The sequence below is a fragment of the Sphaeramia orbicularis genome, chromosome 13 (genome assembly GCF_902148855.1).
Source record: "Sphaeramia orbicularis chromosome 13, fSphaOr1.1, whole genome shotgun sequence".
In the NCBI taxonomy this organism is placed as follows: domain Eukaryota; kingdom Metazoa; phylum Chordata; class Actinopteri; order Kurtiformes; family Apogonidae; genus Sphaeramia; species Sphaeramia orbicularis.
Window position 1 is genome coordinate 5,330,081 of NC_043969.1, and position 22,514 is coordinate 5,352,594.

The 22,514-nt window shown below is 38.5% G+C and overlaps 2 protein-coding genes across 7 annotated transcripts in view; one reads left to right on the forward strand and one right to left on the reverse strand.

Annotated features, from left to right (window-relative positions):
- Positions 1-7,814, forward strand: part of LOC115431554 (porphobilinogen deaminase) — a 17,364-nt gene extending 9,550 nt beyond the window's left edge. For 2 of the 3 annotated variants that reach the window (XM_030151985.1, XM_030151984.1), the window contains exons 7-14: positions 748-825; positions 912-987; positions 1,164-1,277; positions 1,363-1,401; positions 1,492-1,611; positions 2,285-2,338; positions 5,266-5,352; positions 5,433-7,814. In XM_030151985.1, the coding sequence (XP_030007845.1) occupies positions 748-825; positions 912-987; positions 1,164-1,277; positions 1,363-1,401; positions 1,492-1,611; positions 2,285-2,338; positions 5,266-5,352; positions 5,433-5,606 (742 nt within the window). In that variant the 3' untranslated portion in view covers positions 5,607-7,814. The remainder of the gene's footprint in view (positions 1-747; positions 826-911; positions 988-1,163; positions 1,278-1,362; positions 1,402-1,491; positions 1,612-2,284; positions 2,339-5,265; positions 5,353-5,432) is intronic. The other variant, XR_003937112.1, reaches the window with a different exon arrangement.
- Positions 7,815-16,129: 8,315 nt separating this feature from the next.
- LOC115431553 (ubiquitin-associated and SH3 domain-containing protein B-like) overlaps positions 16,130-22,514 on the reverse strand; it is a 138,688-nt gene continuing 132,303 nt past the window's right edge. For 2 of the 4 annotated variants that reach the window (XM_030151983.1, XM_030151982.1), the window contains exons 12-14: positions 21,121-21,227; positions 20,862-20,971; positions 16,130-17,220 (exon numbers count right to left, since the gene is read on the reverse strand). In XM_030151983.1, the coding sequence (XP_030007843.1) occupies positions 17,083-17,220; positions 20,862-20,971; positions 21,121-21,227 (355 nt within the window). In that variant the 3' untranslated portion in view covers positions 16,130-17,082. Of the gene's footprint in view, positions 17,221-19,583; positions 20,972-21,120; positions 21,228-22,514 lie in introns of those variants that run through there. The other 2 variants (XM_030151981.1, XM_030151980.1) reach the window with 1 other exon arrangement.

Consider the following 22,514-nt stretch of genomic DNA (forward strand, 5'->3'; position numbering starts at 1 on the left):
TGAGACCATAATGAGTCTTGGAGAAAAGTGATCGACTTAGAATTTTATCGTTATCGTTTTTTTAATGAATGTTTAGTTTTAGTTTAGTTTAGTTTTAGTATTAGTTTTAGTTATTTCGTATATTTTATCTTCCTCACCATCCTATTCAAAGAAATTAGTGAGGCGGGGATCAGCGGGTTGCCTTGGACACTTTATTTGGGGGTCGGGTTAGGGCAGCTCATCGACTGAGCAGAGACACAAACACAAGTACAGTACGGTGTATAAATTCCCTGTAGCAGGTTGTGGGGTGCGATCCATACAGAACGTCACTTACGTGAAAACAATGCAAAGATGTGCAAAGCGTGAGAGGAGATGCACAAAGCGGCCAGCAGTAAACCAGATAGAAACATATATAAACCAGCCAACCAGCAGTAAACCAGATAGAAACATATATAAACCAGATAGAAACAGCTGGTTGGCTTTACAGCCAACCAGCCGGGCTTGGAGGGCGCTAAGCAGTGCTTGGAGGTCGGAGCACGACTTACATGACACTTAAACGGAACTGGATCTTTAAATGGGTCTGGATACGTAACGGAACTGGATCCTTAAACGGAACTGGTTACGTTTACGGAACCAACTTCACGCTCCCAAAACTGTGATACTGCGGTGAACCAGTATCAGGGCATTCTGTTACAATGGATATGAATAGTTCTCTGTACATAGTCTGGTTGTCATTCAACTCACTATGGTGGTTCTTTTTGTTTTTAGGAGAGAAAACCCCCACGATGCAGTGGTTCTGCACCCAAAAAATGTAGGGAAAACCCTCGACACACTACCAGAAAACAGGTAAAGTCATTAAAATGAATCTGTTTAAGATGGTTTTTCATTCCTTGATGTGACATGACTTCATTTGTCATAAAATGCTTGTGTAGTGTGATTGGCACCAGCTCTCTGAGGCGCGCTGCCCAGGTGAAGAAGAGGTTCCCCCATCTGATCTTCAAAGACATTGTATCTTTATGAAGGCAGTAGTCAGAACTATGGACATTATAGAAAAATGTCCACATTAGAGTCCAATGAAATTAAATATATATACTAGGCATAATCTCTATTTACATGCATGTAGATGAATATAGTATATATAGATATTTGTATCTAAAGATACTTCCCTTAGCACCCGTTCTCAGCGTGGAAACTTAAACACTCGGCTCAAGAAGCTGGATGAGAAGGACGATTTTGCAGCTATCATCTTGGCTGCAGCTGGCCTTAAGAGAATGGGGTGGGAGAACCGGATCAGCCAGGTACACTGGTTCAGTCACATGAAATACCCTATGTCACCAAAAGGCGACCTTTCTCATCTGTTCTCTCATTTCTTTGCTCTGGTAGGTCCTCGGACCTGAAGACTGTATGTATGCCGTTGGACAGGTACGAAAAGTTTTCAGGAAGCGCTTGATGTAATAATGTGCTGCATTCATAGGTGTGGGTGTCATCTGTATCGAGTATTTGTGTTGTCAGGGGGCACTGGCTGTGGAGGTTCGGGCCAGAGATACAGACATCCTGGAGATGGTGTCTCTCCTCCATGATCCTGACACGGTGCTGCGTTGTATAGCTGAGAGAGCCTTCCTGAAACAGCTGGTATAACACACACACACACACGAATGTACACCAAATGAACACCAGTTTGAAATGAACTTTGTACAATTTGATTCATCACTATATATTTTTAGTAGAAGTTTGATGCCTTTTATTATTTCACCAATAGCTTTAGATTGATTCCTTTTCTCTAAATCAAAGCACGTCAACTGAGTTTGACCAAAGCTTCAGACCGGCATGGAGGCCGAGGTGTGTAATTAACATTTAACTGGAGACAAAAGAGAAAAGAGGTCAGGTTTTATTTTCCTTTGCCAGACTTTTGTTTTCCTTACAAAAGACTTGTGAAAAGGACAAATATTTCCTACAAGTCAAAAAGAATGCACAGAAATGTGATACTTACTGAGCTGCATTACAGAAACAATTATCTGTGAAATAACAATGTTATTTTTTCATTCATTTATGAGTTACTGTTTTTCAGAACCAAAAATCAACCAAACTAGTCTTTATATCAAAATATTGCACAGCACCATGTTGTTTTGCTTCACATTGTATCATGTCGACAGAAATTGTAATGAATATTTAGTGAATTGTATCATATTGGTAGTTGTTTTTTTATGTATCTTTACTGAATCGTTTGAGCATCACAAACCACACACATTCTTTAACTTCTTTCCACTACAGATCTTGTTTTGTTCATATGTAATGTTGTTTGTAGGAGGGTGGCTGCAGTGTTCCAGTGGCTGTATATACTCAAGTAAAAGACTCCCAGGTATGTAGAGACTCATAGAATAAGTTAATTTCGTCCTGGTCTTGACCAGTTCTAAATGGAAAGTGTCATGAGATAACTTTTGTTATGATTTGGTGCTGCTATATAAATAAAAAAATCTTTTGATTTGATTAATTTACCAAATTCTGTCATGTATATGCCACCTTTTTCACTTTAAAATTTAAAGGTGCGGGAGAGATTCGAGACCAGTTTTTCATCAAATCTGTAAAACCTCAGTCATAGCCTAAGTATTACATCATAAGTCTTTCTGTGATTACTCACCCGAATCTCTTGCATTACGGTGAACAATTTCTTAGTGCCATCCACCATAAACAAACCATGTGTTTACAAACAGAGCCAGGAGGTAACTTAGTCATCTTCGGAATTTTGTTGCGACATACGTTGTGGGAAAGGGAGATTTGCGCTGCTGTCTGGCAGCAGCAGCTGCTACAGACACAACGCGGAAACGGTAGGCGCTCCCTTTCCTCTATGCATATTCCTCCAGCCGTTTCTGCGTTTCAGCCGTTTCCGCGTCATATTTGTTTCATCCATATAATATGGTTGTGCTGCCACTGTCAGGCAGCTGTGCAAACCTCCCTTTCCCACAATGCACGTCACGACAAAATTCCAAAGATGCTCGAGTTATCTCCCGGCTCTGTTTGTAAACACATGGTTTGTTATGGATGGCACTAAGAAATTGTTCACCATAATGCAAGAATTTCAGGTGAGTAATTACAGAAAGACTTACAGATTCGTGATACTTAGGCTATGACTGAGGTTTTACAGATTTGATGAAAAATTGGTCACGAAAATGTCCCGCACCTTTAAGCATTGACAGAGCTTTTAGAAGTACATTTCAGCTTGCACTTTTTTGCACTTAAAAACACTTCAATAAATGCCTAAATATACCAAAAGGTTTTTTTACACTGAGGTGAACAAATCATTTCTAAGTAAAAAAAGTGTAGTGAAAGCAAGTGAGTAATAGTATTTTGCATTGGATATGACACTCGGCTGTAACAAATCTTCATTTTGATACGCCAGATCCTTAATTTGCAGCACAAGAAAATAAAGTATTATTTGTATTATTTTTAGTGGTGGGCAGCGATTAAAATTTGTAATCGCGATTAATCGCATGGCTTTCTGCGATTAATCGCGATTAATCGCATAGTTGTTGGGTGGGGGGGGGGGGGGGCATCAACAGCATGTATTCCCTTTCAGTGATATTCCAGACTGGAAGTACTCCGGTGATAAAAATAATTGCATGTCAGTGCTTCCAAACAACTGTGTCCTTCTCAACCCCACCATCTGAAGACATTTAAAATGAAAATGTCCATGTAAAAAACCACTACATTTACACATGTTTATGTCCCCACCAGTGTATTTACAGTTGTGAGTGATTGGCAGGAGTCTTAAGCCCACTAATCAGTACTAATACTAATAAGCCCATTAATATGTGATGTTCAGTTGTTCAAAGCAAGCAAAAGGGGCCCTGAAGTGGTCAGAATAAGTTGCACTAACGTATGTTTTGTCCTTTCCGTGTTACCGTAGTCAGTTCGGACATAGAACTAACAGACATGTTTCTTTCACTCTTGTTTGTATGGCCCCAAAAACGTTTGCCTGTGAGTATTTTATGTTCAGTTGTTGTAAGAATGAATAGTATCAAATATCTCTGATGTGAGCCTTTGTTCCTGAATAAAAAGACGCTGTAAATCTTTAATTAACCTGTAAATGCTAATCATTAGCGTGTCTATGGATTTTCCCATTCAAGTTAGCATCGAGATAAAATGACTGCTAATACAACATTCACATCGTAAATGAGTAAAGGTTAGTTCAAAGGCTGACATATTAGACCTAAACACAACCAATGAATTTACATAAACTTAGCATGAGCCTGCAGAAAGAATTAACAACCCATCTCCGACTGCTTGCATAAACTAATTAGCTTAAACATCAGCATTACTTGTAAAGTTCGCCGGTTTTCTCCTCTCAGCTGCACATACACACAGCACCGGTGTGTGGACCGGCAAAAATAAAAGCATGAGTTTCAAAATAAGAGTCCATATGTATAAATCAAGTAAGACTTGCTTGAAAGGCAAAACAATAATAAAACGGCATTAACGTGACATAAAAAAATTGTCGGCGTTATTTAATGAATGCGTTAATGCGGTAATAACGCGTTAACTTGCCCACCCCTAATTATTTTATGTGCATATTTGCATCTTACACTCCACTACATCTTGGTGGCAGTTTTCACACACATTTGCTCAACAGATTTTTTTTACTTGTTGAGAAAATAGACAAATACAGTGTATTATTAACTATTTAACCAGTGGTTTCAAACCGTTTTGTTGTCTGATGTCTTACAGAAAGTGTATGTGCTTAGTCACATTTCAGATGTCTGTTAGTTTTAACAGCTCCAACAAGTTGTAGTTTTTTTCGTTCTCAAACTTCTCACATGGTTTCATTTAAATATAAATACTTGCCAAATAACACAGATTGGAGAAAATTCCAAATAGTAAGAATAGATTTGTGCCAAAATAAAACTGTAGGGTGCAAAGTAAACAGTAACGTTCATTATGAGAAGGTGCAAAATGACATTTAAGTGCAAACAGGTTTATGACCAGAGTTTAAACATCAGACGGAGGTGAGTTATTGTAAAGTGAAATGGTGTGTGGAAGGAAAGATGTCCTGGATCTGTCTATTCAACAATAGAGCTGTAACAGTCTACCACTACATTTTGTTGTTGATCCAGTACTTTCAGGATCAGGATTTTCCATGCAAAACATTTACTTATAATGGATTATTTTTTGGTTGCAGTATTATATATTTTACATAACTGAAATATCTGAATACTTCATGCACCACTGGTAAAATGGCACTTTAAATCCCTTTCACATGTGTATGACCTGACATTTCCTGTATTTCCCTAGCTCTACCTGACAGGGGCAGTGTACAGTCTGGATGGATCAGACAGCCTGAAGGACACAATGCAGACTAGCATTGCAGCTTCGGACAAGGTAAAGCACACCATGTTGTATCCACCAACCCAACCTGTACATCATGTTGGATATGGTGTTGACTCTGATTCATGTGACAGAGCCCGGAGGAGGTGGATGACCGGGTACAGCGAGTAGGAGTCACTGCCAGGAAAGTGTCCGGTGAAGCCCAGGACAGGGCCGAACGACTGGGCATCGACTTGGCCAACTTACTGCTGAGTAAAGGAGCCAAGGATATCCTGACGGTGGCCCGGCAGCTCAACGATGCCAGCTAATCTTGCTGAGCCCAAGAGGACTTGAACTCATCCTCGGTGCAGTCAGTTGCAGCTTTGTGCCAAGTAAAACTTCAATTTGATGTTATATATTTGAGACAAGGAGTATGAGGATCTAATTAACTTTTGACTAGTTTGAACACTACTTGGACCACAGCTGTGGTACAACGCTGCTGAATTGACTGTCATTATGTGCTTCAGAGTCCAAGTGTTCTTACAGACAGTACCTCATCCCCTGAGCCGAGTAGAAAACACCTTAATGCTGTGAGAAAGTGAGAAAAACAGAATGATCATCAGTATTTACACCATTGTCACTGGCTCATATCCTCATCATTAAACCCTTCAATATGTTTTAATAATACTTAGCTTTCTCAAGCACTTAGCAGCCTTAAATGTTATGAATAACAAAACTTCTTGCATGTACATGTCATCCATTCACACTCGGCACTCATGTTGACCCATTTAACCGTCGTCACTCTTAATTTATCTCAATTTGACCACAACTGGGAGGTTTATTTATTTCTCGTATTGTCATCCCAGTGCTGAACAAACTGAGCAGATTTTCCATATATCGTCCAGACTTAATGCCTAGTTCTTCCTCTTGTTCCTGCAGGGAGGGAGACATAAGATTTTAGTTCTTCAAACTCTTAGCCCAGTAAACCTGATGGTGCCAAAGATGAGTTTGCATAAAAATGTGTCTAATACTGCAATGAGATGGACACATCTCATTGTGTCCATCACATTTAATTTCACATTTTTGTGTGAAATTAAAGAATATATTTAAATTCTATTTTCCAGCTTTTAGATCAACATCCAGAAGTCACAAGGGACTTTTGCTCTTGAATGTCCTCCATGTTGTGACCTCATGCATGGGAGTAATGAACTGATTAGTGTTGTATGACAGTGATTTAAAGATTACGATAGCTACTTCTTGCACAAAGACAATATACAAAATATAGACAACAAATAAAAGAATAAAATGATGCCAGTGTCTGTTACTGCAAAACATAGATACTTAGAATCCCAATGTTTCTGATCTAAAAACATCTATTAACATTTCTGCATAGGCTCAATGTCATTGATATGATATTCATATGTAAACATGGTTTTTATGTTTAGACTTAGACATTGACAGCATTTGGTCATGTTTGGAGAAAGATACTAGGACTTAGTTTTACACAGAAAATGTCTGTAAACATGTGACAACAATTGACTTCTGTATTGATGAATATGTACAACTATTTCAAACTAAACTACAATCTTTTTCTAATGCTAAACCAAGAGTTTTTACATCCTGCTGCCTACTGGGGAGAAGAAAGAAAATAGATGTTTGACCAGTTGAAGTTGATTCTGTTCTTTGCAGAAATGTAAAAAGGTAAAATTTTATTCTGGGTCAATGCTGGAATTATAAGCTTACACTGTGGCACTGTCAGTGACCACCATCAAGCACTGTTGTGCAGGAGAATACTTGCTTCATTACAGTGAAGCTACAAGTGCACTGACTTTTTTTCAGGTACTGGGCCTTCCTCTAATAATTTTATGTCCTTTTGCTATGCTGATGTTTTTGATAAACCCTTATGCCTTCAGAATGGAAGGTATTGTTAAGAGGTGTGTGGATTCTGCAGCTACGCGACCACTGGATATGTACAGTGTAAATATAGATTATAGATATGTACTGTGTCAAGGTTTTAACAGGTTTAACGCCTCTGTAATGGAGACTTTAATGTTATAATGTTGTCCTGCAGGATGCTCTACTCCACACTGTGGAAAAGCAATATATTTTCCAACTAGCTGACCTATAAGACTACTCTGATTAAATAAATAAATGTATATGTTTGCATCATTGTTGTAAGTGCCAATGCAGTCAGTGTTTCATTTATGTAAAATGCATATTTGCCTTACATATCTTTATTTTGTATCTATATTGCCACTGTACAGTTAGTGTGACACCATTTTATTTTGATTTTATCTATCTTTATTTTATCTTTATTATACTTAAGTTAAACCTCCTAAAACAATGTGAGGTACTGTTAGCCATATTTGCTTCAGCTTTAATTTCTTTATAATTAAATGTAGGAAAAAAATCCCCATCCAAGTGTTGCATCAGTGTGCTAATGAAGAAAAAGTATAATGCTTGTTATTGTGAATATACAAAATTAAATGATCTTAAGCAAAACTATCAATAAAGCCACAGTATGTATGTTTTCAAGACTATTGTCATTTGTGTTGTTATTAATCAGTAGACATAGTATTTGTTCCAGTTGACCAGTAGTCTATATTGGCTTGTTAGAATGAGAGAAATTCAGTGTCATACAAGAACAAGTAAGCAGAGTGAAAATGCTATTGACAGATTTAGCTGCATTTCTTTCAAGAAGATTTTTATGTGTTGGCAAAAGATACACATGAAGACACACGAATGTACCAAATTTAATGGAAATCTTTAATTACTGTTTTGGGGTTGTGTTATGTCAAATGTTGTGAAAATAAGTTTCCTGTGAAGGACAAATATCTGTCTGTGTTTTTGTCCAGATAATTTGCTGACAAAGACTTTTATCCAGATATATAATATCTTGGCTAGAGTTGCCCAACTTGCCCTGTTGCGTTTGCTTTTTATATAAATAGAATTGTTTCTCCTGTAACTTGATCTAATATCCATCTCTATATTGATGACACTATCTTTTACTGTGTAGTTCATCATCAAATCTTCAAATTTTGTTTATACAGCACCAATAACAAAAGTTATCTCATGACACTTTACAAATCGAGTTGGTCGAAACCAGACTCCAAGCCAGTTGATGCTGTATATGAACCAGGTAAATTTCCTCAGCACTGTAAATGACAAAAAACTGTTATATTCTGAGAAAAAAAAAAAAAAAAAAAAAAAAAAAAAAAAAAAAAAAAATATATATATATATATATATATATATATATATATATATATACACTACTCAAAAAAAGTTAAGGACCACTTTTTAATTTGTGTATAAGTTTTTTATATGAGGTATTCTACTTCTGGAAATACCCCAATACAACTGTCCTGAATGTCCTCAAACACATGATTCAATTTCACACATGATTGGATTCAATTGTTGCATAATGTCTCTGGCATCATTGCGCATCCTGAAATGAGGGCCTATAGGGGTGTCAGCTGACCACGTGAAGTGGTACAAAAGTGGGTGCAAAAGCATTTTCTGTCTCTAGTCTCCACAATCAGACAACTTGGTGACAACAGCAATGCCGAGACGCCACCTGAGTGAACCAGAAGTTGCCAGAGTCCTAGGGATGCTGGAAGCTGGCCTCAGTCAGCGAAGAGTAGCCGAAATGATGGGTGTGTCGCACAGTGTCATCAGCAGAGCAAACCAAAGACACCGAGAGACAGGGCTATACTCCGAGAGACCCCGCAGTGGCCAACCAGTTGCAACAACCCCTAGAGATGATTGCTACTTGACGAATCTCAGCCTCCGCAACCGCTTTCACAGTGCACGTCGCCTCAATAATGACTTCGCTGCAGCAACTGGAGTGATTGTTTCCACTCAAACAATCCGTAACCGACTTCACCGAGCTAATATGCATGCCAGAAGGCCAGCTCAGTGTGTCCCACTCACCCCTGCTCCCCCAGGGACCACGTAAAGACGAGTACAGTTGCCATAGGCGATGCCTCCCCACACCATGATGCTGCCTCCTCCATAACGGTCATGTTCTGCAATACAGGGGTCAGCAAATCTCTCTCCTGGTCACCTCCAGACTCTCACATGTGCATCATTGTGGTCAAGGGAGAATCTGCTCTCATCTGTGGACAGAACTCAGCGCCATTGTTGTTGGGTCCATCTGACATGCTCCTGAGCCCAGTTGAGACGGATTCTTCTGTGAGCAGGGGTGAGTGGGACACACTGAGCTGGCCTTCTGGCATGCATATTGGCTCGGTGAAGTCGGTTACGGATTGTTTGAGTGGAAACAATCACTCCAGTTGCTGCAGCGAAGTCATTATTGAGGCGACGTGCACTGTGAAAGCGGTTGCGGAGGCTGAGATTCGTCAAGTAGCGATCATCTCTAGGGGTTGTTGCAACTGGTCGGCCACTGCGGGGTCTCTCGGAGTATAGCCCTGTCTCTCGGTGTCTTTGGTTTGCTCTGCTGATGACACTGTGCGACACACCCATCATTTCGGCTACTCTTCGCTGACTGAGGCCAGCTTCCAGCATCCCTAGGGCTCTGGCAACTTCTGGTTCACTCAGGTGGCGTCTCGGCATTGCTGTTGTCACCAAGTTGTCTGATTGTGGAGACTAGAGACAGAAAATGCTTTTGCACCCACTTTTGTACCACTTCACGTGGTCAGCTGACACCCCTATAGGCCCTCATTTCAGGATGTGCAATGATGCCAGAGACATTATGCAACAATTGAATCCAATCATGTGTGAAATTGATTACAGTGTGTTTGAGGACATTCAGGACAGTTGTATTGGGGTATTTCCAGAAGTAGAATACCTCATATAAAAAACTTATACACAAATTAAAAAGTGGTCCTTAATTTTGTTTGAGTAGTGTGTGTGTGTGTGTGTGTATATATATATATATATATATATATATATATATATATATATATATATATATCGTCTTTCAGACAGGGGAAGCTCATTGTCGGCTTACATAAAAAAAAAAAAAAAAAAAAAAAAAAAGACTTAAGAAAATGCGCAGTAACCCTATTGTACCAAGTAGGCATCTTTTCCAGGGACTGGACCAGTGTCCTCTCAATGTCCAGCAAAGCTAGGCTGCATAGATTGCCTTGGCCCATTGTGTTGTGGGTGTAAGACTTCAGCCTTTTTAAACAAGAGATGCTCCTTTCACTCCGACTTAGCCGACAGTTTGATTGATTTAACTATCTACAAAACGATATTAAACTCGAACAAGAAATGATTAAATTATGTAACTGAAACAAGAAAATGCTGAAATTATGTTAAATTGAAACAAGGAAGTCCAATGAGTGTGTTTTATTTATAGTGCAAGAAATGAACGAGTAATTTCGTAGTAGTTTCTCTCTTAATTTCACAGCAGAATGTGCGACGGTATTAAATTGAACTGTCAGTGAAGGAGGAGATCTGAAAATAGCTGTCAATCAAACAGGATTCAGCCTTTCGACCGATCCTCCAATCAGCACGTGGGATTCTGGCGTCCAGCCCGGCCGAGCTCCGCCCACAGCTCCATTCACCCTAGAGACGCCCGGCGTCCGGGGGTGGGACAGCATCGTGGCATTTATCCAATTACTGTCCAGTTTTGACGCAATGAGAAAAACTGTTCCATTCAGTCCCATTGAAGCCCAGAGACGCCCGCAGTCTGCGGACAAATGCACTGAGCAGAGATCGAATGAGAAAACAGCGCAATGGGAATGGAGGAGAAGTGAACAACATCGTGTCCGTTGGTTTGTGATAAAGCTGATTCTGAACGAACTCATCTTTGAGATGAACGTGTTCTAACGCATTTGTAGTCAATAAAATGTCAACACAACCAAACATATTTAACCATTTAATTTTCGTAATTTTAGGGGAGTTGGGCTTCCCTTGCAGTCTATGAGAAATTGCCACTGATATATATATATATATATATATATATATATATATATATATATATATATATATGTATATGTACTACTTGGCTGTAGTCACTTGTGGATGTTCCTTAGGAATCCTCCTAAGGATTCCTCCTAAGGTGCTACATCTGTCCACTCAATTGTCCATACATTTTCAATTGTGCCAGCTGGTATTTCTTGTATTGTATGCCTACTGTGTTCATCTGCGAGTGTACCTGCAGGAACAAAACTGGACTCAATCCTCTGTTGGCCGCAGACCAAAGCTTCCTGTCATCCTTGGACTCTGTCTGTCTGTCATTTCATGTCGGGAGGGGGATCTAGAAAGGCTTTAAAAAAAATAAAAATTATAAGTTTACATGATTTCTGAATTATTTGTGGGGTTTTTAATGCACGCTTTCAATTTCCTGATGCTCTACACTGATTTTCTTCACGTCAAAGTTTCTGCCAGCTGTAGAAGTTTGCAGATCGAGTGTTTTAATCTGACAGTCGTAGGAGGGGTTTAGAATGAGAGGCCTTCTCTTCCTTCTCTTTCTCTTTTTCTTTTACCTCCACCTACTTCAGATGTCTGTTGTGCTTCCTAGCTCTATCATGCTGCTGCTCGTGTACTGACAAGAACCAGTATCAGAGACCATATTTCTCCTGTGTTGGCTTCTCTGCACTGGCTCCCTGTAAAAGCTAGGATAGACTTTAAAATACTCCTCCTCACTTACAAAGCCCTTCATGGCCAGGCACCTACTTATCTGAATGAGCTTTTAGTTCCATACAATCCATCTAGAGCACTACACTCTGAACATGCAGGCTTACTGGTGGTCCCTAGAATCTCAAAAAGTAGGATGGGGGCAAGAGCCCTCAGCTATCAAGCGCCACGATTGTGGAACCACCTTCCTGCCTCGGTCTGGGAAGCAGACACCATCTCGATGTTTAAGAATAAGTTAAAAACTTTCCTTTTTGATGAATTCTATAGTTAGGGCAGCTCAGGCTGCTCTCTTAGTTCTGCGACTATAGGCTTAGACTGCTGGGAGACTCATCATGAGACTCATCACACTGAGCTCTTCTCTGCTCCTCCTCCTCTCTGACCTCCTCGCTACTCCACCTCTTCACTGACCTTCTCTGTCCTTATCTTCTCTTCTATTTACATCCCAGCAAATACATTACTGACTAGACTTCTTCCCCGGAGTCTCTGTGGTTTATCGCCTCTCAGTTTTTCCCAGGATCCTCAAGGTTTTCCAAGGATCAACTCTGGACCTGCTGCCTCTCTCCTGCCTTCACCGTCATCACTCACTTATCCATGTAGTTGTGATAGTGTTTATTATATTGTTCCATAGACGGTAGAGGTTTCAGTTATTTGTACTAACTGTTGTAGTAGCGGTATATCCACTGTTAATACTTGTACTTGCAGTAGTATTAACAGTTATGGATATTTGTTCGGTTTTTTGGTAATTATACTAGCACCAGCTGATCTACAGTTCAAGTTCAGTTTGCAGTGCATCAATTGCATCCATGTGTCTCCCCCTACTTCCCCCTCTCTCCCCCAGTCTCTCTCTCTCACTCTTTTTCTCTTCCTTTACCCTCTCTCTTTAACCCCAACTGGTCAAGGCAGACAACCATCCTCCATAGTCAGAGTCAGAGTCTGTTCAAGATTTCTGCTTGTTAAAAGGAAGTTTTTCCTCACCATTGTCACCAGTTACAAGTGTTTGCTCCTGGAGGATTCTGTTGGGTTTGGCTTGAAAGTCTGGTTTCAACCGGCTCTGTATGTAAAGTGTCATGAGACAACTTTTGTTATGATTTGGCACTATATAAATAAAATTTGATTGATTGATTGATTGATTGATTGATTATTACCTGTCAATACTTCCATTCTTCAGAATACCATCATGGCCACAACAGAGTCCAGACCTAAACTCACTTGGGAATCTTTGGGATGCAATTGAGAAGACCTCACATAGTGATCTGACTCTTGCATCATCAATTCAAGACCTTGGCCAAAAATTTATGTAACTATAAATGGAAATAAAAGTTATGAAATCTATGGTGACATTACTGTTGATCAAAGGTAATCAAAAATGTAAGTGGTCAAATTAATTTTTTTATTGTATGTGACCAGCCTGTGTATTTAGTTTCACTGCTTAGGTGGTACAACCAAACCACTAGAAAGGCAAGGATTAAGAAATTACACAGTTTTTACCACCTTATATTAACTGATAAGTTCAATATGATTTCTTTAACTGGCACAATTTTAGTAAAAAAGGCAGACATGTTTATCTTTAGCTTCTTAACTAAAGAGTGGCCTATGGCCCAAAACTGGCTGGCAAAAGGGTCCAATCCGGCCCATAGGATGAGGATGAATTTGTGGAATCCAAAAGTTACACTGAAGATGGTAACAATCCAGGATGTCAAACTCATTTTAGTTAAGGTTCCACATGCAGACCAATTCAATCTCAAGAGGGTCAGACCAGTAAAATACTATTCTAACAACCTATAAATCACTAGCACCTGTCGGGATTGTTGTTGTGGTAGTTTTTATGATGTTGTGTATTCATGCATGCTGTACCACATTTGTCCAGCAGTCACCGCTAAAGTGTTCTAACCAAAGCAATGTGATTGCAAGGCTATTGTATTCCAAACTTACTAATATCTCCCAAAATATTGGTTTTCTCTACTCTGTTCCTTGACCAAAAACACACAAGTATGCCAAAACTGCTCTTTTCAGATTTTGTGTGAATCCACAGACACACATACATGCACGCACACAGAGGCCACTTGGCTTTTATAATTTAGATGACAACTCCAAAATTTTTTCTTTGTTTTAATGTAAGAACGTAAAATTACATGAAAATGTTTACATTTACATACTATCCTTGTATCCTCTAAATGCATTTGTAGATCCATTGTGATCTGTAAGCTGTAATGCACATATGTAATTGAGAAGCTATGGCAAATTATCATTAAAATTTCACTTATTCTTCTTAAGAGATTTCAGGTTGTTTGCGTTATTCACATTTCAAATGTAATTTTACTTATTCACTCTAAAACATAGAGAAATGTTTGGAGTTGACAGTATTTAGAGGTTATGTTATTTTAGTGGTCCGACCCACTTGAGATCATATTGGGCTGAATGTGACCTCTGAACTAAAATGAGTTCAACACCCCTGACTTACTGTCTTCTGTTTCCTGTACAGCTCTAAAGATTTCCCTTTTTATGTCAGTCAACATACTACAGATACTTGATTTGATGTTTCCCACAAAAAATGTTTTATTAGAAAGTACAGCTTTTTAATCCACCCCAGACAGTGTGCCAGGTGGACAGAGGCAGTGAACCTGTACTTTATCCATACAGAGAAATCCTCCAGTACATGTAAACACAAGCTAAAGCTGAAACTGCTGCCATGTATATTGGTAGAATGTCTGAACACACAACAGTACTGCATGTCTTTTCTTCAGGATGGATACGACAGGGAAGGCTCCTTTAATCACATCAGAACCTCGCACAACATATGTCACCAACACATATTAGTTTAGATTTACACTGAAGGTTCACAAATTACAAAGAATTTTTTGTTTTTCAGCTTGTTTAACACATCAAATGAATCATAAGGGGTTTGGAAGAAAATTCAACTCCTCCAAGCAAACAAAACATCTCTGAAAATTTTAACAAATAAGGTTCTGATGCCTTAAAATGCTGTTAAACATGCAACTGTTATGAGCTACATGTCTGATGAGGGTCCAGTATTACCCAAAGCGACCTTTGGTGGTTCAATGAATCCATTACTTTCATTGCAACAGGCACTCGCACAGAAAAAACACACAAACAATACAGTCACCATATTTGACATATTCAAAGCTGCATATATTGCGTCATAAATGCAGTTAACACCTGAGATACAGAGCATTAATTGTTGCATGCTGTTAAAAGTATGGTCCACGTTTTAAATATTTTTGCCTGTGACGTACAGAAGAAAAAAGTTAAATAAATAAATGATGCAACTGGAAGACTTTTTTTTCCCTTTTCCAAAATAGGATTATTTACAGCTACTCTGAACCCTAAAACAACAAATACACACTCAAAATGTTGCTGGACCAGAATCAAGAAGCTACTGTACGATTGTCAACTTTGCAGTTTGTGCTTTTATAGGAAGTATGTACGGCTGTTTTGTTTTCTGCTGGGCAGTGTGTGCTACATATGGGGCCACATTTCATCCAGAACAGATGGGAACAGATGTCTGATGTACAAAATGTGTATTAGATATCCAAATGAGTATTAGGAGTGACACTGAGGGAGAAGAGAATCTAGATTTAACAATATGAAATCAAGATTTTTGAGAAAAAGTCATTAAATTACAAGGATATAATCAGAGTATCTTGAGAATAAGTTGTAATATCACGAGAAAGAGTAAGAATATTAAAATAATGAAGCCATATCATACGAATATTATCATTTCAGAAAAAAAACATTATTTTATGAAAAAACATAATATTTTGAAGATTTAAGTTGTACTTTAAAAATGTTTAATCATAATACTAAAAAAATCATACTGCATCAAATATGAACAGCTGTTGCATTTGTGTCAACTGGGAAATTTGACAACTTTCATAATATTAAGCATTTAAATTTCAGCTGTTTCTTCAAAATATTAGAAATTTATTCTCCAAATATTAAGACTTTTCTTGAAAATATTTCATGGTTTTGTCCTCAGTGCAGCCCTAATAGCCATGATCAAAAAACATAAATGATATATCTCAACGTTGCCTCAAACACTATTTCTGTTTTTGTAAATTTGTAAATAAGAAAACTGTGCACACATGCTGCGGTGCTGTCACCATATTCAGATGGACAGTATAGTTTCATGGACTTGTTGAATGTAAAGAAACTTGATTAATATCTGTTTTACTTGTATGAGTTGAAAGCAGCTGGATCACTAAAATTATTTGTATTTGTGGACACTTGAAACATTTGACTGTTGATTATTTGTGATTGATTACATGTTTTAAAAGGTTAATTTTTTTTTTTTTGCTTTCCAAGATGATGTATATTGCATGTCACGTGTTACTGTGATTAGACACTACTGTGATTAGACACCTGTGTAATCCTATCTGTCCTTAGTCTGACGAAGGGCCTTGGCCCGAAATGTCACACGGTTTAATAAATGCTTTGGAAGCTCACAAGTTGTGCGGCTCTTCCTTTATTTTTTTCAGCAGTTTTTTGGGGATACTGCACACCTCTCTCTTCATCTAATAGTCATGATCAACACTAATGTTTTCCTTCAGCCATTGAAACATTTAGAAGGACAGAGTACATGATTTCTCTTCCAACAATCAACAATGTGTTTTTTTTCTGTGATTAGCACTGTGATATTGTTAGTCCATATACAGTATGTCTTTATTTTTTCCCATTTGATGACTCAATGCTGGGATAGCTGTGTGGGACAGTTGATTGCTCTATTTATGACCACTATGTCTTCAATTTGCTTAATATTTATGTGGATTATTATGTGGACTGCAACAAATTATACTCTACAAATAACACACATTTGTCACTAGCAGATCATCCCATAAATATTTATGACCAATTTGTGACACCATTTCAGAAAAATTCCTGAGATTGGGTTGAAATATGGACACTATATCCTGCTAGATTTTGTTGAATGCTCTCCAACACAGTGCCCTCCATGTCATGCAAAAGAAAAAGACAATACAATGAGTGGACATTTCAGAATCACGGCATCCACCAGCCTCAGAGGGATGCAGTCGGGTCAATGAGCAGCTTCAACCAGACTCTTCTAATGTTACCGCTAACGAGGAGTAAAGTAGTTCCAGTACATTAGAACACTAGTCTGAACTATTACTGCAGTCTGAGGGAGAACGGTGGGGGGTGGAAGAGGGGTTCGGGCCAAGCGGGGATCATTCTTGTAGCAGTGTCTCCCTCCAGTCGAAAGTGTGGTTCGGTCCATGTGTGAGCGGGAGGATGGGAGGGTCCACTAACTGCCAGACCCCCGTGTCCCCTTGCTCTGCACAGGAGCAAAACCCAAGGTACGGGATCTGAGGAAAAAGCAGTGAAAGGAGATTTACAAACAATGAAAAGATGAAAACTGGGCTAGAATGCACAATTATTTACTTGATTTAGCGATTAGGTGTTTAGTCTATAAAATGTCAAAACAGATAAAAATGTTCTAAATCCATAAATATTCCCTTTTAGTTTCCATAGAGTAGTAAATAAACCAGAGACAGATTTTTTACTTTCATTATAAGACTTAGGTGCAGTACATTTTGGATATTGCCTAAACAAATTAATGTAAAATCCACAAAGAGAGAATTACAAAGAATTAAATAACATGTATTTAGAATTATCAGGAGCAGGACCATCAGAGTGATGAACAGTTTAATACCTTAAACCATCAGACTGTTGAACAACTGACTGAACAAAAAAAAAAAAAAAAAACAGTATACAATGTGGGCACTTTATTACTCATTACATTTTTCACTCTACCAGACAATCTGGTGTGTTAATATTACTAGATTTGCAACTGTAGTTGTTATTATTAATTACTTTTTTAAAGATTAGTTGGACAAACACAGTTTCATCCTGAATGTACTACATTGTACAGCCAAATAACAGTAAAGACTGTAACTTCTCCAAATGTTTGTCCTCAGGTATGGTAATAACAAAGATTCATAATCACGTGAAATAAAACCCCCCACATGTTCTCAAACAACATTTTAGCCCAGATAAGGCCATAGACCTCTGAAAAATTCAAGGAAGTCCTGGAAACAAATGAAATAATAAAAAGCTAGAATCACAGAATTTAGATGTTTTTTGTTCCTACAAACAAACTCATCTAATTAATCATTCATCGCAATAGTTGCTGGTTAATTTAATTGTTACTAAAATGATAAGGTCGAGTTGTGTTAGTGTAAGCTGGGATGGAGGCTTGGAGTGTTTTGTGCCAAAAATACAGTTGGGGTGGTCATACATGTCTTTTCTTACAGGATTGCAGTTTGTTTCACAGCTCGGTCTTACAATGAAATACTCCTCTCTAATACTTAGAAAATGAAATCTAGAAATAGATTTTCTGAAGAACCAGAGTTTTATTAGAAGACAGCAAAACTGAACACAAATGAACATAAATGGAGGACATTTTACCAAAAAAACACATCCCTTATATCCTCCAGAAAAACAAAACTTAACATCATTTTTAATTTCACCTCAATTGCAAAACAAAAACCTTGAAACCTGTCAGTCTCTAACCTGAATGCTACCTGAACTCAACTGTGCACACAGGAATCTCTGGTTACCCTCGGCCACATTGGCCGCAGGGTATTATCATCAGCTGGTCGTTCGTCTGTCTTTCTCTCTGTCCAGTATGTGCAAAAACTTTGGCATGCATCAGCGGTTCTCAACTGCGGGGGGCAGCAGATAGTCAACAACAATGACAAGGTGAGGGGAGCTCACTTTCACTGTCTCAGCTTTATCAAAACATCCTCCACATACAGGTCTAGGGCTAGCTAAAAAAAAAAATCGATCCTAGATTGATTTTATTTAAATTTTGCGTAATCGAGTAATAGTGGATGAGGTCGATTTTTCAGAGCAGGACCACGAGTACCTCACCCGGGTACCGCCAACGAGGAGGCACAGCCGGCTCTGTCTCAGGGAGACGGGGCATATCAATCTTGCTTGCAGGAGGAGCATGGAGGAAGGGTGGGGAAAACCCCTCCACAGGAGGTCCTCCTGGCCTCAAACCCGCAGTGCGGAGGAACTGACTGCCCGGACCGTCTGGTCAGCAGAGGCTCTCTAAGGCAGGTTGCGGAAGCTGGTCGTTCTAGGAATATCAACTTGGATCCACACTCCAGCACATCATCCATTCTTCTGTCCGTCTGTCTGTGCAAAAACTTTAGCATGGACTGAAGGCCGAGGGTTTTCAAGTGCGTGCACAAGATGTTTTTTTTGTGTTATTATAGTGTGCTCATTGACTGTGCACTCTGCTGCCACCTTGTGGTACCAATACTGTTTAATAACCTCAAGTCAATACCTTGACTTACGAGTACCTCAACTTACAAGTTTCTGAGTTACGACCCAGTGGTCAGTTGATTTTTTGCTTTGACTTACGAGCCAAAATTCGAGTTACGAGCCAGCTTCAGATACGCCGCTGCTAATTGGCACAACATCCGCCCAGCACCCCACGTCTCACTCATTGACTTCACGTGGTTACCTCACCGATTAAGCATCTCTCTTGTGTTTTGTGTACTTATTTTGCCAAATTTCTTTTTCCTAACCATGGGTCCGACCTTTTTTCACTTCTTCCAGATACACAGCAAAGTGTTTCAATGACCAGACTTTGTTGTCCAGCAGGAGCTAATAACTATAATACATAATATCACCATTATCTTCAAATTTAAAATTACACTTAGAAAAGTAACTGAACTAAAATAAAATACATTTAAATTCAATACTCATTAATTTTCCAAAGCCACAGGGAGCCGCAGCAGAGGAATGAAAGAGCCACATGCAGCTCCGGAGCTGCCTGGAAGGCTATTTAAAAATGGAGTTGATAGTAGGAACCCTTCAGTATTCCTTAAGATGCTGTGGTGAGCAGAGAGATGCAGGATCCAGCACCAAAATACTTGCAGTCCCCTAAGATTTTTGTTGTAATTGGCTACGACATGGACAACACCCTGAGCTTTCATTGGTATAAGTTAGCTGTAAGTTAGGTGCAAAATGTGGGTGTTTTTTGGGGGGCTGGAAAGGATTACTGGCATTTCCATTCATTTCAATGGGGAAAATTGATTTCATATACGAGCAAACTGACTTACGAGCTCAGTCACGGAACGAAAGAAACTCGTAAGTCAAGGTACCACTGTACTGTTAAATTATTTGACAATGATGATGGAGGGTTGTTTTTATTGAATATGAATCTACAGATAATGTACAGCCCTTGTTGAAAATATACAGTCAAATTAACACATAATGTACATAAATATGCCTTTACTGTGTGTAAAAGTTTTTACATCAGACAACACTGAGGCTTCTTAATACCTTCAGCGAGCATCTTATTTTATTAAATAATAAATGTGGGCAAACAGCTGCTGTTTTTAATCAATTGTATTGATGTGGAAGTCTTAATGAAAGCAACATGCAAGTTGGTGAAGATGCAGCACTTCTGGCCCATAAGTCCAATTAGAGAAAACACGTCTTTTCCCAAAACAAAATAAGCCACTTTCTTTAGCTTGTTATCGTTCCCTGCATTGTCCTGAGAGATGCAGAGACTCATAAACCTACACATGCTCATGCATCTGACTGTATTCCGCACAGTTTGGTACAGATACAGCTGTTATTCACAAGCTGTTATTCACAATGTTGATAATAAGAGTGACTGATGTATCATGTGGTTAATTTTCTTTTCTTTGCTCTTTATTTTAATGACTCAAGTCACAAAAACGCTCAAACTCAAGTTACCATTGATAAAACAACACAAGAGCTGTTGCAAACATTATGTCACTACTTGTGAGAATTCAAGGACAACAGAGGTAAATGTGTCCCTGTCAAATAACACAGAGGATGAAAAAAAAACATCTTCAAATATAAATACATGTTTCTGGATTGGTCTGTCTTCCATATAAATCTCTAGTGTATGAGTCCAGTTTTTCATATGGTTTAAATCAGATAAGATGTGCATTGAACAGACCTTTCGGACCACTTGGATGAAGTCCTTGGTGCTCTGCGGGCCGCGTCCTTGCAGCTGTCGTGTGCAGGCCTCTAAGGAAGAGGCGTGGGCTACAATTAGTACGTTGTTTCCTACAGAGAGAGTGAAAACCCAGGCAGGATGCAACATCAGCAGTAGATAAACACAATGAGCATGCAAGGAAAATAAATAAAAGTTCAACTACACTCTTATTTAACCACATATCCCATGAGCCCTTGGAGCTCTGCCTGGTCTCTCTTACCAGTGTTTTTGCAGTTGGACAGGATGTCTTTGGTCACTTGGTAGCTTCGGCTCATGTAGTTCTCATAGGACTCAGACACAGTGAGCTTGCTAACTGGAATCAGAGGTCTATATGGAGACAAACAGGAGACATTTGAGGCCCAGTCCAGATCAATATGCATATTTATGTCTGGAGTAAAAAAAAAAATTCTGAACACATACATTTTACAAATGTTTAGGAACAAACACGGTGAGCAAGTAGGTATCGATGAAGTTCACATTGTAGATATTTCCAGAGAGCAACATCTTGAAGAAGCTTATTTTACTGGCAGTGAAACAAAAAATTGCTTTTACGTGGAGGTGAAGTGATGCAACAAAAGAAGTTTTTATCTGTTGTCAAGTGCATGGTCATTACACACAGCAGCAATAAGAATGTCTGTATGTTGCTCTTACAGATATCTGCAGTAGTGGGGATGAGGCCTAAATATCCCTTCCTGTCCAAACCTGTAAGAGAACCAATGGTGTAGGTGATGAAACTATACTACAAGTAATGTGATATAATTTTATCTTGCATTGTAAAATGTTCCAGTGTTGTTTTGATTTGATCACTGTAACATTTCTGAAATGTTTTGTGGCTTGATGACAGTTTGTCATATTCTGACCATTATGAAGGGTTCAGTGTCACCAACCTGTACATTTTTTACTTTATTTATTACTATTAATGTCATTTTTAGTCACTTTAACACATTTTTATGTTTTATCTTCTCTTTATTTCTCTATTGTATTTGAAGCCTCTTGTGCTGCTGTTACATTTGAATTTCACGTTTAGGGGATCAATAGAGTGCATCTTATCTTATCTTATAACAAACAACAAATGTTGATCTTGTTGAGTTCAAACTCAGATTTCACTCATTTTAATTTGATTTAATATTGTACAATCCAAAAATAAACACCAAATCACAAAATCAATGCATACTGTCATGTCTTGCTACATCTTTTGTTCTTTATGTTATTTATTTACTAAATTTTTTTAAAATGTTTTTCCTAAATGAGGGGTTTTGTTTGTTTATTTCTCAAGTAAATCACAGATTGTCTAATAATTATTTCCTGCTGTACAAGAGGGACAGGTCTCTTGTTTCCAAAATTGAAAATGCCAATGTATGAAAATGGACATACATTGCCATATAATAAACTCATGGAAATTAGGTATTTGTACATTCATTACATCTATGTTATGAATCGTTAAATCAAATAACAAAAAAAAAAAAAAAAAAAAAAAAAAAAAAGCTCTGGAAAAAATTAAGAGAATTAAGGGCCATAAACCATCTAACAAAGCCAAGCTGCACCCGATGTAGCATAAGGCAAAATACAGCAAAATTAAAGAGAAGTAGAGAACATGTAAAATCAGGCCAAATA